This window comes from Lepidochelys kempii, chromosome 1 (assembly GCF_965140265.1).
Source record: "Lepidochelys kempii isolate rLepKem1 chromosome 1, rLepKem1.hap2, whole genome shotgun sequence".
Taxonomy (NCBI): Eukaryota; Metazoa; Chordata; order Testudines; family Cheloniidae; genus Lepidochelys; species Lepidochelys kempii.
In genome coordinates, this window is record NC_133256.1 from 307,733,530 (window position 1) to 307,750,225 (window position 16,696).

A 16,696-nucleotide genomic window follows, 5' to 3' on the forward strand; every position below is an offset into this window, starting at 1 on the left:
CATTCCCTTTCATGGAGGGCATGGATCAGACACAGTGCATCAAATTCTCCAGCTCACCCCCAGTTTAGTGCCTGTTGCTGCACTGGGAGCCTCCATAAAATTAGACTCCATATCAGGCTGTGGGTAGTGGATGCCTTCCGTGGCTTCTCCAAGTCCTTCTCCCATATGAGCAGCAGAATTGTGCCAGAGAGTGGGAGTTGGATTTGCCCCTCATGTACAACACCGTCATCTTTGGAGTAGTTGTGGTCACAAATGCAGAATTTGATGGCCTCAGCCTAATCCTTAAGGTATTTGGCAATTTGTTCACATCAATAACCCACCACAAGTTTGCCAGCGAATCAAAGGCTGTAGATAACAAGGGAGCAGCATGTCCCAATGAAGGTGCATTCCCAGAACTGAGTTGGGAAGTGTACAGAGTGCCTAGTCACGCAGTGCGTGACTGACCAGTGCAACACTCCCTCCCTCTCACCAGCACCAAAATCAGTCCCAACGTGTGTTAAGGGGTCCATTAAAATAGAAGAAGTATGCATGCTTGAAGTTCATGAGCCTGATTCTAATCTCAGCTCTGGAGGTGTAAATCTTAAGTAACTCCATTGAAGTCAGTGATTTACACCAGTGTCAGATCAGAATCAGGCCCCACGTAAACTACAGTGACTCTCTATTAATGATACAGACAGTACAAAACAGGGGGAGTGCAACCAGGTGGCTCACCCCTTAATGGCTGAAGGTTAGCCCCCGCCCTGATTACAGAATGAGCCCCTTTGAAAGGAATCTGGTGATTCCAGTATAAAAGCAGCAAGAAGCTGCAGGGGGGATGTCCAGGAAATGGTGGCTGTCTCTGTAGAGTGTGTACAGAGAACGAAGACTCCTGCAGAGCCCTGAGTCAGCAGGTAGGAAGGCACCAGTGGGGAGGGCCTGTAAAGAAGGACAGTCTCCAGGCAGGAAGCAGAAAGACAGACCCTGACAGAGGACAGTCTGTGCCCAGCTGAAACTTGAATGAGGGCTGGGAGAGTTTGTAGGGTTGCCAACTCTCCAGGATTGTCCTGGAGTCCCCAGGAATTAAAGACTAATCTTTAATTAAAGATTATGTCATGTGATGAAATCTCCGGGAATTCTTCCAACCAAAGTTGGCAACCATAGGAGTTTGTAGTTCTCTTTTGAAAGACTTTGTGTTATTTTGGATTCTCAAGAGAGAGACACTGAACTGGGGTTGGAGCCTGGAGGGCCAATGGACCCGAGCACTGAATAAACTGGACCCCAGGGGGAAATGTATAAGTTCCTTATAATATACTGTGTGGAGTTTAAGTCCTGAAGAAGGAACAAACAGAGGGAGGGCAGTACTGAAGTACCCCTGGCCCCAAGGAGGTGCTCTGGGTGCAGTTGACCCTATTACAATAAGCAATTAGAAAACTCTGTAAAGCTAAAAGATTTGTCAAATAACCTTTCACGGGGCAGCAGAAATCTGTTGACTGGATGCTCCTGTCTCAGCACAGACATTTGTTTGAGACCGTTCTTTTAATGGGTCTGTTCTTTGTTAAAATCTAATTTCTGTGGCATTTTAGCTTTTGGTATATTTCTCCTGTACACCTTAATTTCTCTTTCCCTCTGGTATTATTTTTATCTTAACATTGCTGTGAAGCATTTTGGGATAATTTGAGCATAAGCGACTAAATCAGATAAGGGCAGATCCTGGCTCATGTGAGTAGATGCTCTGCAGTAGGAGGGAATTGTTCCCATGTGAGTTGGCTGAGTGGGAACGGCCCTAAAGTTGTATTACATGGGACAGTCAGGGACTGATCACAGTTAGGTCCCTTTGCACCACTCTGACAGTGTAAAGGGGCCTTGGTGTAATGAGAATTGGGTCCTAAAAACTGTGTTGTTAATTAGGTGTTCTTCAAAAAGGACTTTATTAAAGGTTCTGCATATTTTAATGCACTTATATTTTAACAGTTTTGTTCCTTTTGAAAGGTGTTTAAGTGGACTGTATCAGTACTATGCATATTTTTTGTGAATGAACATGTTTATATCACATGACATCATGATAACCATCATTTATATATTTACATCTCCCAATTCCTAGTAATTATTCAAACTGTTATGTACGTTAGAGATCTCCACAAGTGCTTAAAGCTAAATTCCACCCATACTAATGATATGTTCGTTTCTATAATACAATAAGCAAAATATTTCAAAACTGAAATGTATAGGGAGATTAAAAGAAGAACAAAGGAGCAATATACGTATACTGTACCATACATAAAAATGATGGGTCTAAATTAGTTGTTGCCACTCAAAAAATAGATCTTGGAGTTATTGTGGATAATTCTCTGAAAACATCCACTCAATGTGCAGTGGCAGTCAAAAAAGTGAACAGAATGTTGGGCATCATTAAGAAAGGGATAGATAATAAGACAGAAAATATCATATTGCTTCTGTATAAATCCATGGTATGCCCACATCTTGAATACTGCATGCAGATGTGGTCGCCCCATCTCAAAAAAAATATATTGGAATTGGAAAAGGTTCAGAAAAGGGCAATGAAAATGATTAGGGGTATGGAACGGCCACCATATGAGGAGTATTAGTAAGATTGGGACTTTTCAGCTTGGAAAAGAGACGATGAAGGGGGAATACGATAGAGGTCTATAAAATCATGACTGGTGTGGAGAAAGTAAATAAGGAAGTGTTATTTACTCCTCCTCATAACACAAGAACTAGGGGTCACCAAATGAAATTAATAGGCAGCAGGTTTAAAACAAACAAAAGGAAGTATTTTTTTCACACAATGCACAGTCAGCCTGTGGAACTCTTTGCTGTGAAGGCCAAGACTATATCAGGGTTCAAAAAAGAACTAGGTAAGTTCATGGAGGATAGGTCCATCAATGGCTATTAGCCAGGATGGGCAGGGATGGTGTCCCTAGCCTCTGTTTGCCAGAAGCTGGGAATGAGCAATAGGGGATGGATCACTTGATGATTACCTGTTTTGTTCATTCCCTCTGGGGCACCTGGCATTGGCCACTGTTGGAAGACAGGATACTGGGCTAGATGGACCTTTGGTCTGACCCAGTATGGCTGTTCTTATGTTCTAAAAATGCCCAAAATACGTCGAGCGTTGGGCGGTGGGAGAGGTTGATGTAGAGTGCTGCGCAGTTTCTATTGCCATTTGTTGAAGATAAATGAAGACTCTGCATAATTCAGTCATGGCTCCCCCACTCAAAAGTAATATGTTCATCTGATCTATGTACCTATCTATTTTAGAATTTTGTATGAGCTCCCTCACCACAGTAAATTATAATACCGAGCTGTTCTATAGCAATTTTCATCTCTAGAGCTCAAAGCGCTTTACAACGTATCATTATCCACATTTTACAGATGTGCAAACTGAGTCACAGAGAGGAAGTGACTTGCCCAAAGTCATCCAGCAGGCCAGTGGCAGTGTCAGGGACAAATCCCAGGTCTCTTGAGATCTAGCCCAATGTTCCACCCACCCAGTCACATTGCCACCGTAGTATCCGAGCTCTGATCTCAAGTATATCTCATACATAAAACCTTTATATATAAACAGCAAAAATGTTGTTTTTTTTTATTTTGCAACTTCTCTCTATATATGTCTGTATATACGTGTGTGTGTGTGTGACTAGCATGGTTGCCTTAGCTGGAACAATGGCCTCAACTGAATTATCTTTGGAAGTCTCCCATCAAAGTACTAACTTGGCCTGACCCAATTTGACTTTTGAACAATGTTAATCTTGTCATAAGGCACAAAATAAACAGGCTTGGACATGGTTAGCATTTGAATAGGAAAAGCCAGTTTAGGCAGGAAGTGATGTTCATGATGTTCATGTTGAAAGCTTTCCTCTGAGTCAGTACTGAACTAAAGTGCCTCAGTATGGTGTTGCTGATACGGTTCTCCTGAAGATGATTGCTTACAGCTGAGATGTAATACTGAGGACCTGAACATCTATGGTTGTGTTAAATCCCTACAGCACTAAAAAGTAAAGAAATAAATAAAAAGTAGGGACGTTAATTCCAATGTCCCATGTCAAATTCCAGTGAAAATACTTTACACAACAATTCAGGATAGAAGGTAAAGAATTTATTTTTAATGTGTCTATGCACTGGTAACAGCTGCTTTGCTTAAGGGACCGGCACTTCAAAGACAGATTAAATGAAATAGGTTGCATGAAGTTTGTAAATAACTTTGGCCTCTTTGAGTGGATGAAAGTCAGCATATCTAAGAACATCAGATATACATTGTAAGATCGTTATTGTGGCTTCTTCACGTTTCATAGGGAAACAATAGAACGCAGTTTTAAAATACAATAGAATGCATTTTAACTTTTCTTTTATTCACATTTCTAAAATACAGTTCTGTTGTATTGTGTCCATCCATGCTCTACTGTATTGTGTGCGTCCCATAACTTTGCTATAAATAAGACATAGAGAAGAAATGGGTTTTAGTTTTTTCTTACTTCAACATATTTCTTGTCTTAAAATCTGTGCTTATTTCAGAGGTAATTTATAAAATATATTCAGTTCTTTATAACAGAAATCTAATTCACCCTGGCTATGTTTTCCAAGTTTCTTTGCTTTGTCATTTAACTACTTTTTAACTTCATGTGTGAGTTAGTTCCGTTTCATGTGAACTTCAGACCACCTATGGTGAAAGAATAAGACACAAATTGGTTGTGACATGAAACAGGATATAAATTCCCCAAAACAGTTTATGAGGGGACTTATTTTACTTTATGGTGTGTTAGCAGCACTAATCCATCACATGTTTGCATTTCAAACACAACAAGCAGGAAAGTGATCTAAAATATTGAAACTGAAGGAGATTTCTGCAGGGAGGGATTCTCATTCCGCCAGCTTCTAGTATCTGTAGTCTCTTTGCCTTTGAACTCCTGGTTAAGGCAAATTGACTGCAGGCTACATTACACAGTAGATTCTAGTCACTGGGGGAATTACGTATGCCTAACCTAATTATATCAAAGAAATGAGCAATCAAAATAGAGGATAAATTCGTATTACATCTGTGTGACATAACCCCATATAACTGTGTCATTAATGAGCGTTCTCTGTAATATTTATGAGATTTATTAAAGCATAACACTAATTATTGTACAAGGTAACTTTTTAAAAGATGTCATGGGAAAGAGATTCTAAGAGCTAACTAGCCATTCAATTAGCAATGCCCAGAAATCTGACCTAAATAACCAGGAAAAAAAGGTTGTATTTTGTTTATCATTCAAAAATACTATTTTGAGTTTAGCCCTGTAATTAAATACCTGTGGGCCACGTGTAATTAAGAACAGGAAATATGAAAAGGCAATATTTGTTGAAGTACTTGAAATTCAGCTGTTAAAACAGGTACTCTAGTTTATGTTTTCTGAATAATGTCTTAGGGTTAAGTGGTCTTTTGGACTTAAAGGTGTTTAAATTTTGTAAATGTGGTTAATTTATAATCGGTTTGGCTAAAAAGTGGAATTCCACGATTCTTACACAATTTATTGAAGCCTGTTTGGTCATAATGGGAATCTTTCACACTAAACCTTTGCAACGGAAGACACTGAAACACATCTGTCTCTGCAGAAACGTTGCACTATATGAAGTAAAAATGTGATCCTGTGGTCCTCATGCAGATAAAATTCTCATTTATTTGAAGACTGCAAGGCACAATAGTAAAGAAACCAAGATACAGCACATTATAAACACAATCATTCATTTGTGAATGTCACACAACTAAGTATACGATCTTATATACAGCCCCTCTGCTGAGGTATTTCCATTATATGCTACAGGCCAGATGCAGAACTGGGGTAAACTGGTGCAACTCAACTGGAGTAAAAGGTGCTATGGCTACTGCACACTTGATTACATTCAGGGCTTAAATTCATCTGGAGCTGTCTGGAGCCCAGCTCCAGTAAATATATTCACAGCTCTGGGGGTCCACGAGCTGGTTTCAGGGGGTCCACAGGGCGCTGCAGTTGAAGCCTAGTGCACCTCCCACGGGGCTGAAGAACTGAGCCCCAGCACACTTCCCGCAGGGCTGAAGCCCCCAGCCCTGGTGCACCTCCCGCAGGGCTGAAGCCCCCAGCCCTGGTGCACCTCCCACAGGGCTGAAGCCCCCAGCCCTGGTGCACCTCCCACAGGGCTGAAGCCCCCAGCCCCGGCGCCTCCCGCAAGGCTGAAGCCCCCAGCCCCGGCGCCTCCCGCAAGGCTGAAGCCCTGACCCCTGGTGCTCCCTCCCCCCCTTCCCCCTGCCATGAGGCTAAAGCCCTGAGACCCCTGCCTCACAGCTGAAGCCTGGAGCCCCGCCACCTCATAAGGCAGAAGCCCCTAGCTGCACCACCCCACCCCTCCCGCAGGGCAGAAACTTTAATAAAAATCATTATGTGACAATTTATTTTTGTGAATGCTGTGCAATTTATTTTCGTGGTAATTATGGGAAATTAAAATATTTTCATACCGTATATGGAGAGCAGCAGCAGCCCTTTGTAGGCTGGCAGACGACAGATATGGTCGGCTGACGCAGGATGTAAGCAAGCCCGTCTTTCTGACGTAATCAACAAGGGTGAAGGTCACTAGGTAATCTCACCTGATTTATGTGTATGGTTAACTTCTGTGTACAGTACTCAATTCCCCAGCATGAGTCCAAAAAATAAAATCACTGTTTTTTCACAAGAAAGAGGAAACTGATTCAGAGGCCCATGGGGAAGTTAGTGGCACTGTTGTTCGTCAGGATGAAGAAGCAGTACAGAGCATCCCTGATGAGCAAGAAGAACATGATGACGAACCAGAAAGTGGCAGGAGTGACCTACTGCTGTGTTAGTCAGGCAGCCAAAAAAAGGATTTTTGTGAAAAAAAACCTGTGACTAAATGTTAGAAGAGGTAAGCTCGGTTGCAGCATCTGTGTAAAAGTACAGTCTCTCAGAGTTATGAGCAGAGGTTAAAGTTTGAGCTAATTCTGATGTTTAAAGCTGTGGGGACAGCAAATTAAAACAAATAAAATCTCTGTGGAAAAAGATTTATGAGCACAGAGTCACAGAAAATATTCAGAGTGAGGCAGAGAAAGATATATTGACAGCATGTCAAGTGCCAGGGCAGTCGCAGCATACTCAAGCTACCTGGGGAGTATTCCGTGCTGTGTGCAAAATCGTCCCTCCTACGATTTTGAAACAGAAATTGATCTGTGGAAGTTAAACAGACTAAATATGGGGCGAATTCTGCACTCAAACGTCATCTGCACTAGCATACAGCAGCACATTTGTGGAGGAAATGAAGAAAAAAATATTTAAACATTTAATATCTCATAAGTTCAGAATCACAGCAATGGTTGATGAGTTAACTACTTTGAGCCAGGCTTCCACTCTTATCACCTACATACGATTTGTAATGGAGGAGATGGAAGAGCATACAAACAGGTTTGTTGACCTAATCGAGCTTCCTGTCACTGATGCCTCAACCATTGCCAGAATCTTGCTGCAAACGTTGGATGCAGTGGGATTCACGGAGGCTTACTTAAAGGAACACTTGGAGGCTCTTGTTTGTGCTGGAGCCACAGTCACACTAGGTCAGAAAAGCGGAATGGCTTCTACAGCTGCGTTTTCCAAAAGTAATTGTCTGGCACTGCTCCGCCCACTGACTGGAACTCTCTGTTCATGAGCTCATGTAGGATGTTCATGGAGTCAACCACTTTAAAGTATTTATGGACAAACATGCCTCCCCTAAAAGCGCAAGGGAACTTCAAGAATGTGCGGCATCTTTGCATGTAAAACTCTTGAAAATTGGGTGCGTTCCGGGAACACAATGGGTTGCATCAAGTAGCTGTGCAATGAAAGTGTTCTGGAAGAATTACCGTGCTCTCTTTCTTCACTTCCAGCAGTCAGTGGAAGCACAAGGTAAAGAAAAAGACATTGTTCTGTGGACTCCAGAAACACCTGACATCTACATCATTTGTATTTAATTTGGGCATACTTTCTGATGCTCTACAAAATTTAGCAGAACTGTTACTTGAGCCTCAGTTCAGGGAAATTAATATCCAAAGTGCACAAGACAAAATTCTGAGGCAGATTCATGTTTTTGAGCAGAGAGTGCAAGAACCAGGGGAGCAAGAGAGGCTTGCGTGAGAAGCCGAAGCTGGGATGGAATTCAGGGAATCGCGCTGAACACAGACACAAGAGGCATCATGTTAATCAACTGATCCCAATTCTACAGAAGTTTGGCAAACCAGCTGCAGCATAGGCTCATAGACAAAACGGATGAGCAGCTTGCTGCTGATGTCAAAGTTCTATATCCTAGGAACTGACCACAGGATGCCACCATACTCCATGGAGAATGTGAAGTCAAGGCTCACTGCCATAGGTTGCAATTGGATGAGAGAGCGGTAGTGTATGGGTTCAGAGAATACAAGGACAGTCACCAGAAGGCAATGCCAGCTCCTGTAAAATCTCTTGTAAAGTGCTTCAGTACCATGCTGACATAGGCGCTGACTCCGTGGGTGCTCCAGCCAAGCTCCCCCACTCCCCCGCAGCACCTCCCACCCGCGGCCCCGCTGATTAACTCCTCCCTCTCCCAGTGCCTCCTGGCCACTGCAATCACCTGTTCTGCAGCATGCAGGAGGTGCTGGGAAGGTGGCTGGAGGAGCAGGGATGGGGTGGTCTCGGGGGAGGGAGCAGAAAGAGGCAGGGAAGAAGTGGGGCAGGGCAGAGTGGGGCAGGAGGAGGTGGGACGGGGTGGGGCTTAGGGAAATGGGTGGAGTGGGGGGAAGGCCGGGGCGGAGTGGGGGCAGGAAGAGGCGGGGCAGGGTGGGGGTTTGGAGGAAGGCTGGAGTGGGGGTGGGCCCTGGGGCAGAGGGGAAGAGTCAAGCAGCCCCCCGGGGAAAGAGGAAGTCGGCACCTATGCATACTGATAACATCAGTTGAATGTGAATGGGGTTTCTTGCACATGAACATAATCATGACACCTTTCCAATCATCTCTGAAAGTGCAGACCATATCAGTGCTACTTTTCATTAGCGTGGCAGGACAGTCTCCTGCAAGGTTCAATGCTGAGCTGTGTATGAGATCCTGAATCAGGAAAGGAAGACATGCCACAACTGATCTGAGGAGCAAGGTCAGGGAACAAAAAAGTATGAAAACAACATGATACAGCTGTGGAACCTCGTCAAGTAGCTTTTTGTTTGTCTAGGAGGCGGAGATGTGGGGAGCTCTGGGAAATACTTTCTGAGAATTTAAGCCGTGATTAAGTTGATTTACGGAATGCTGGTTAATAGAAACTCCTGGTTAACTGAGGCTCATGAATGTTTCCCAGGGCCATATTCCACTCTTCACTGGCCTCCTGATCCCCCAAGCCTTCAGTGAAAAGAATGCCAACTTACCAAAGAGTGGCTGCTTTGAAGGTTGTGCTCCGAGGGTCCCATGCTCAGAACACAGTGAAGACTGACCAGCTTTGCAGAATGGGGATTTCAAAAGGTTGTGCTAGTTGGAGCCCGGTTCTTTAAAACCTGTAGTGCATGTTGGCCTTCGTTTCATTGTGTTCTTAACTCGGGGGGCCTCCAGACTACTAGCATCATCTACAGAGAGCAGCCAGCAGGCGTTAAAAGTCTCTGCCCCAGGGTTGGTGGCCATGGAAGATTTCACATTCTGCTTAAGTAAATGCTCTGATATTTTCCAAAAGATTTCAGTTCCACTGTGAAATGATTAGCTGGAATGAGAACAGCAAAACAAGGACAATGGACTTCAGAAAGACAGATTTCAACTGGTTCAGAGAAATAGTAGGCAAGGTCCTATAGAAAGACCAATTAGGAAGAAAAGGAATTGAAGGGGTCTGGCAGTTCTTAAAAGATGTAACACTAGAGGTTCAACATCAAGCTATTCCAACATAGAGAAAGATAAGAAGAGTCACGAGGCCAATGTGGCTCCACAAAAAGCTTTTTAGCTATCTAAAAAACAAAAGGAATACATACAGGAAATAGAAAAGGAGTACTTGTGGCACCTTAGAGACGAACCAATTTATTTGAGCATAAGCTTTCGTGAGCTACAGCTCACTTCATCGGATGAATAAATGCTCAAATAAATTGGTTCGTCTCTAAGGTGCCACAAGTACTCCTTTTCTTTTTGCGAATACAGACTAACACGGCTGCTACTCTGATACAGGAAATAGAAGGAGGGGCATGTCACCAAGGAAGTATACATGGGAATAGCGTGAGCATGTAGGGGCAAAATCAGGAAAGCCAGGGCAAAGAATGAGTTACACCTAGCAAGAAATGCATGAGATGATAGGAAGGGGTTTTTCAAATACGTCAGACAAAAAAAAAAAAGATCAAGGATAGTGTGGGTCTGCTGCTCAATGGAGAAGGTGAGCTGGTAATGAAAGATGACAGGAAGGCTCAATGCCTGCTTTGCTTCAGTCGTCTCTAAAAAAAAACAAAAAAAAACAATATGACGGGATGACTAGCAAAGTTACCATAAACAATAGGGGTGGGGATGCAGATTGGGATAAGTAAAGAAGACATCAGAGATCTTCTGAACAATTGGAATGAATTCAAATCAGCGGGGCTGGATACTGTTCACCCCAGGGTACTGACTCAACTAGCTGAAGAAATCTCAGAGCCAGTGGCAATAATCATTACAAACTCATGGATGATACGAGGGGTCCTGGAAGACTGGAGAAGGGTTAATATAGTTCCTAACTTAAAAAGGAGGAGCAGGGAAACTATCGACCAGCCAGCCTGACTTCTATACCTGAGAAGCTACTAGAGCAATGTAAAAAACATTCAGTTTGCTAATACCTGGAGGATGAAGGAGTGATCACTAGCAGCCACCGTGGATTTCCTTCTTTGACAGCGTAACTGATTTGGTGGATTGGGGGAATGTAGTGGGTGGATTGGGGGAATACCTGGTCTTCAGCAAGGCTTTTGACACGGTCCTACATGACAGTCTGATAAGTACACAGGAGAAATATGAGCTCGACAGAACTACCATTAAGTGGATACATAATTCATGAAACAACCAAACAAAGAGTAACTATTAATGGAATGATGTCAGGTTGGGGGAGGCCTCAAGTGGGTTCCACAAGGATCTGTTCTGGCTCCAGTGTTGTTTATATCTTTATTAATGACTGGGATGTCAGTACAGAGAGCACACTGGTCAAGTTTGCAGGTGACACAAAGCTGGGGTGTTGCCAATACTTTGGAGGATAGAGCTAAAATTCAGAAGGTTCTTGATAAATTGGAGAACTGGGCTAGAGACAACAAAATGAAACTCAACAAAGACCAATGTCAGGTGCTACACTTAGGGAAGGAAAACCATATGCACAAATATAGAATGGGGGGAAACTGGCTTGGCAGCAGCACTGCTAGAAGTATCTGGGAGTTGTGGTGGATCACAACCTCAACAGGAGTCAGCAATATGATGCTGTTGCAAAAACAAATGCAATTTTAAATTGCATTAACAGAGGCATAGTATGCGAGTCATCGGAGATGATAGTACCACTCTACTTGGCACTGGTTAGGCCTCAGCTGGAGTACTGTGTCCAATTTTGGTCACCATTGTATAGGAAGGATGTAGAGAAACTGGAAAGGATCCAGAGGCAAGCGACAAAGATGATCAAAGGGATAGAACGCAAGCCATACATGCAAAAGCTGAAGGAATGGGGTATGGTTAGTTTGGAAAAGAGGAGATTAAGGGGGAACATGATAGCAGTCTTCAGATACTGAAAGACTGACATAAAAAAAGATGGAGAAAAGTTGTTCTCTTTTGCCACGGAGAGCAGGACAAGAGGCATTGGGTTCAAGATACAACATCAGAGATTTAGATTAAATCTCAGGAAAAATTTCCTAACTGTAAGAACAGTAGGACATGGAACAGATGCTTCGGGAGGTTGTGGAAGCTTCTTCACTGGAGGTTTTCAAAAGGAGGCTGTCTTGGATGGTTTAGACCCAACAAATTCTGCATCTTGCTAGGGGTTAGACTAGAATACCCTTGCTGTCCCTTCTAACTCTATAATTCTATGAATAAAATGGAATCACAAAGGGGAAATGGTAAAATCCTGGTAAGGATCAGACTATACAAAAGCAACAACCTGCTGGCATGATAATCTGAACTCACTGAGTGTGTTTCAGGATAGTCTCTACTTCCAATTCAGGCTTTCCCTAGCCCCACAGAGCTGCTGTGGCTGGTTTACCTCCTTCCCACTTACCCTCATAGGGGATCCCTTTCTGAATGATTAGTCTATGTTCACAACCTATATTAGGGTCAAAGTGATAGGGTTTTGAGACTTGAACCTACAGATCCAGTGACATGCTGTGTATTTTCTCTTTGGTCTTGTGCTGTTATTTATCATCTCTTATTTTCCTACAGTGGTTAGCACCATGGTATTTCTAGGGACTGAAATTGCCACCTTGAGAATTGGTCTTATCTGATTGATCTCTTAATACTGCTTTTTCAAAATGACAGTTCATAACGTCTTCCCACGGAAAGGTTACTTCCCCAGAATTGTGAGCATCGCTTATCTCTAACGCTTTCAATTCTGGCCAGTCCATGGAGCCAAGTGAAGACGTCAAGACTCAAATTCAGCTCTACTGCTTAGGAAGGTGGGGCAGGGGATAGCAGTTTTTTAAAGCTCTAGAATTGTAAAACATTTAACAGATACAATTACTTTTTACTTTGAAACTTGACTGTTTCCTTTCTGTCTGCAGTGGTTTGCAATGGCTGGGATACTGAACTTTGAAAATCTTTAGAATGACAAACTATAGCTAATGATGCAAGCCATACAATGTCAGTAAAACTGTCTTCACATCATGCTTGTTGGGTTTGGCTATATTTTCACTGTTTTTTTTTTCCATTGAATGTATAGTTCTGTTATGTCAAACCAATAGTAGGTGGGAAATGGCAAAACACAGTTACAAGGAGAAAATAAGCTTCTCAGAATCTTAATAGAATTAGAAATGAAATAGAAACTCCACACCTGGCAAATCAGTGCAGTGGATTGATGGACGTACTAGTCTAGGGTTAGGGAAGGCGCGGGTCTTGTCAATTGTAGTATTTATGAGTAGGAAGGAAACCATTTGACCTCTGGGCTATCAACTGTCCTGTGGGTGCCTACCTAATTAGGTCCCATTTTTAATCATACTAGTAATGAGAAACCTAATACATTTGTTTTAATAGAAATTTTGCCACTCCCACTGTCATTTTAATGGTCTTTCCTTGCTTGTCGTTATCACCCAGAAAAATGCTTTCAAATGAGATGTACAGCAGGTAGGCACTATAGTGAGGGACACAGGAGACTGGAGAGTGACAGATTAAAGGGATATGTTAAGAAATTGGGTGGGTGGTGTGCTGTGATTCTGACGTGATTCTGCTGTGATTGAAGAAGTATGTCATGAGATATGATGACAAAGCTGGAAATCCCCTGCACATGAAACAAATGTCTGTGTAATGTGTGTGCTGCCATGAGTAGATAGATCCCTGACAGACAGCAGCTCTGCAAGGGGCTATATTCTGTGCTGCACTTCTGATGAGCACAGGGGAATGGATTGCAAAGGTGGCTTTAGGGGCCCAAAGGCTGCTGCTCTGTATTTCAGGATCACTGGAGCACAGACTGTTCCAGTCATTAGCATGTCCCCTTCTGGCCTGCAGCATGCTCCTACACCAGGGGCTGTGTGCGGGGAGGTGGGGAGTGTCATTTTAGTACCACATACCCTTTAACAGCAGGGGATTTCTGCATGGGCCATCACTGCTCCTTTTCACTGCTCAGGCATAGTGGGAGCTGTTGTCTCTTGCAGAAGGCTAGGCTATAGGGTTGTAGTCATGTGCAAGGTAAGAGGAGTTATTCTCCAAAGACTTCCATTAATTTCCACCGAGACAAGATGCAACACTAACATTAATTTCCACAGTTTGTCAGAGTTCTCCTATGATGAAATAAATTCTCAAGTTAGAACTGTTGGTGACTAGCTATGCTAGTGATGTGATGCACTAGGGATAGATGAGATTAAAATAAACACACACGCAAACCCTATATCCTCCATATATAGAGGAGCTCAAGGGATTTGTAGGTTGTTGCTGCAAAATCAGTACAGGGGACCATTAGTCAAGTAAGAAATCCTAGGCCAACCTCTGCTCTTTTCCACCACTGTGAATCCAGAGTAATGCAGGATTCTTGAAGTGGCTTCTCTGTCATTGTGGAGCCTCTGCCCATCTTTGAGCAGTGATGCTTCCTGCTTGTTGTGTCACACTCCAGGATACTCTGAGAGTTTTCAGAAGCTTTTTTGACCTTCATTTTTCCCTCAAAAAACCAAACAAACAAATAGTATCTCTTTAAAGCTAATGCAGCTACTTCATTTCTTTGTTGGGTGTTTCTTTGGTGTAAATTCAACTATGATCAAATCTGAGGATGACACCAAAACTGTTATGGTAGGAAAGACACAGAATACAGAGGGAAAATACCTGTAAAATGACCTGGAGATTACAAGAAGAAGCTGCAACCAACAGAGGGATTTATAAATGTAAAGTCTGACATCCAGGGAGAAGAAACAAGCAGCTAGAATGAAAAATGTAGGGATGTATCCAAGCAGATATAGCTGTCACAGTAAGCCAAACTTACTGTCTCCTTAATACTATTCTAACATTACTTTTTTAATCATAATAAATATATTTTGATAGAGAAAATTGTATTGGGAGTAGGAGTCTGGAGGGATGGTATTCCACAGTCTGAAAAAGATTAAATGTGATGCATGTAATGTAATGTTCTAGCTAGACTAGTGATTCTTAGGTTGCCTAATGTACAGTGTATGAAGTGTATACTCTTTTATTTACATTTAAAGGTTCTTTTCATTGGAGACTCAACTAACAGAGGGATAATGTACTATCTGATTGAAAGAGTGAATGAAACCCTTCAGGAATGGCAAAAGGCACATGACGTTAAAACTTATCATAACATAAATGATGGGAAAACATTTATTAGTTACTCCTACTACCCCCAGTTTTGGATTAATGTAAACCAGAGGCCAACATTTGAAAAAGCACTAGAACAGCTGTTGCAAAGGTACAGTACAATTTCCACTGCTGGGTAGTTTGTATTCTTCCATTCACAAATGTATTTAACAGACCTGTACCATTAAAATCAGTAAAGAATTAAGCACAAGATGTACAGGCCATATTGTGCGGTTGAAAAATAGTCAAATGATGTCACGCATCTGATCAGGATGCCAAATACAGTTCATTGAAGTGTAATGTGATGCTGTTAAAATGCTTACCATCTGTTTTAAGGCTACATGTGGTGTGCTTTCTTTCTTGGTTTCAGATCACATCCTCTTGAGAACACAGACCAGACTGTATTAGTTGTGGGTGGTGTTCAGTGGCTTAATTCCAATCACCTGCAAATTATTCAAAAGGTGCTGAAGAGGTAAAGTTTAGTTCTGTATGTTTCTATTATCCCATGTAAAACACTGATATAATAAATTACAGCCACCAAACTTAACCAATAGTTTCAGATACAAACATTTCATGGTTTTTTTCATCGTTGTGCATTTAAATGTGATGTTAAAAGAAATAATTTTGTAATGTCTCTTCATAGATCTGCAGATAAAATGCATGTGCTTTATTTTACTTGTTAAACAGGGAAAATCTATCAAATATCCTGGTAGTTATCAAATCCATAGGAATGGGCTTTCATCTACCAGTGGATGGAATACATTCTTTATCGCAGGTGGGTCAGATTTTGACTGCATTCCCATGAAACGCTTACTGTCTCACTGATGATTTTGCTATCTCTTCAAAATACATTGCCACCTGTGCTGAACAAGCTTTAAATGGACCATTGAGAGAGAAACATTTTGTATTTGTAATATGTTTGCTGATATGGACTTGCGCCAGTAACCCTTATTTCATGGATTCCACAACACTCAGAGCTCCGTTCCATGCTTCATACTAAACTGGTTGTTCCAAGAACTAGAAGCCCCTACATTATTATACATAATGCCAACTTGCAGAGCTGAGTGGGAGACAGATTGCTCCAGCCACATGGATAGTTGAACCTCCCCAGTCTCCCTTTCTACCGGTAGGTGGTACACCATTGGCTACTCTGCACAGCTCTCCATAAATCCAGCTTGACCAGTCAGTACAGTATAGGCTGCGTTGCATCACCAGAACATTGCAAGGCAGCTGGAATGTCCTAGTGAACCTGTCCCTTTAATTGTATGTTAATAGTGTCAGATAGTTATTCTAAATTAGATCAAAAGCACCCACAGTGGCAGAGAGACAAAATTTTTACTATGTTATTATAAACTGCCATAGATAAGAGTGTGGATGATAATTCTCATTGCTGTAAAAGACACAGGTAATGACAACCCCTCCCACAAGGATCTCACAGTCTAACAGAAACGGATAAGACAATAAGAGGTGGTAACTTTAAACCATTCTTTTGTCATAATCATGATTATCATGTCTTCCCAGTTCTGTAACATTTGAGGGGTGGGGGGGAAGGGATGAGGGGGTCTGAAGGAGAGAACAAGATTTGTGTTGGGTCGATCACAAAAATTCATTTTTAGTGCAATTTTGAGGGATGGACCCTCTTCCCTAACCAGTGTAGTACTGGGGGCAGGGCAGAGGAGGGGAAGCTGGAAGACCTGAGTGCTATTCCCAGTTCTGCCAATAGCTTGCTGCATGACTGTAGGTCTCCCAGATAAAATCTCTCT

At 42.3% G+C, this 16,696-nt stretch overlaps 1 protein-coding gene across 2 annotated transcripts in view; it reads left to right on the forward strand.

Annotated features, from left to right (window-relative positions):
• The window catches only part of CPED1 (cadherin like and PC-esterase domain containing 1), a 217,317-nt gene that overhangs the window by 183,973 nt on the left and 16,648 nt on the right, over window positions 1-16,696 (forward strand). For both annotated transcript variants that reach the window (XM_073328194.1, XM_073328195.1), the window contains 3 exons: window positions 14,825-15,045; window positions 15,304-15,405; window positions 15,621-15,708. In XM_073328194.1, the coding sequence (XP_073184295.1) occupies window positions 14,825-15,045; window positions 15,304-15,405; window positions 15,621-15,708 (411 nt within the window). The remainder of the gene's footprint in view (window positions 1-14,824; window positions 15,046-15,303; window positions 15,406-15,620; window positions 15,709-16,696) is intronic.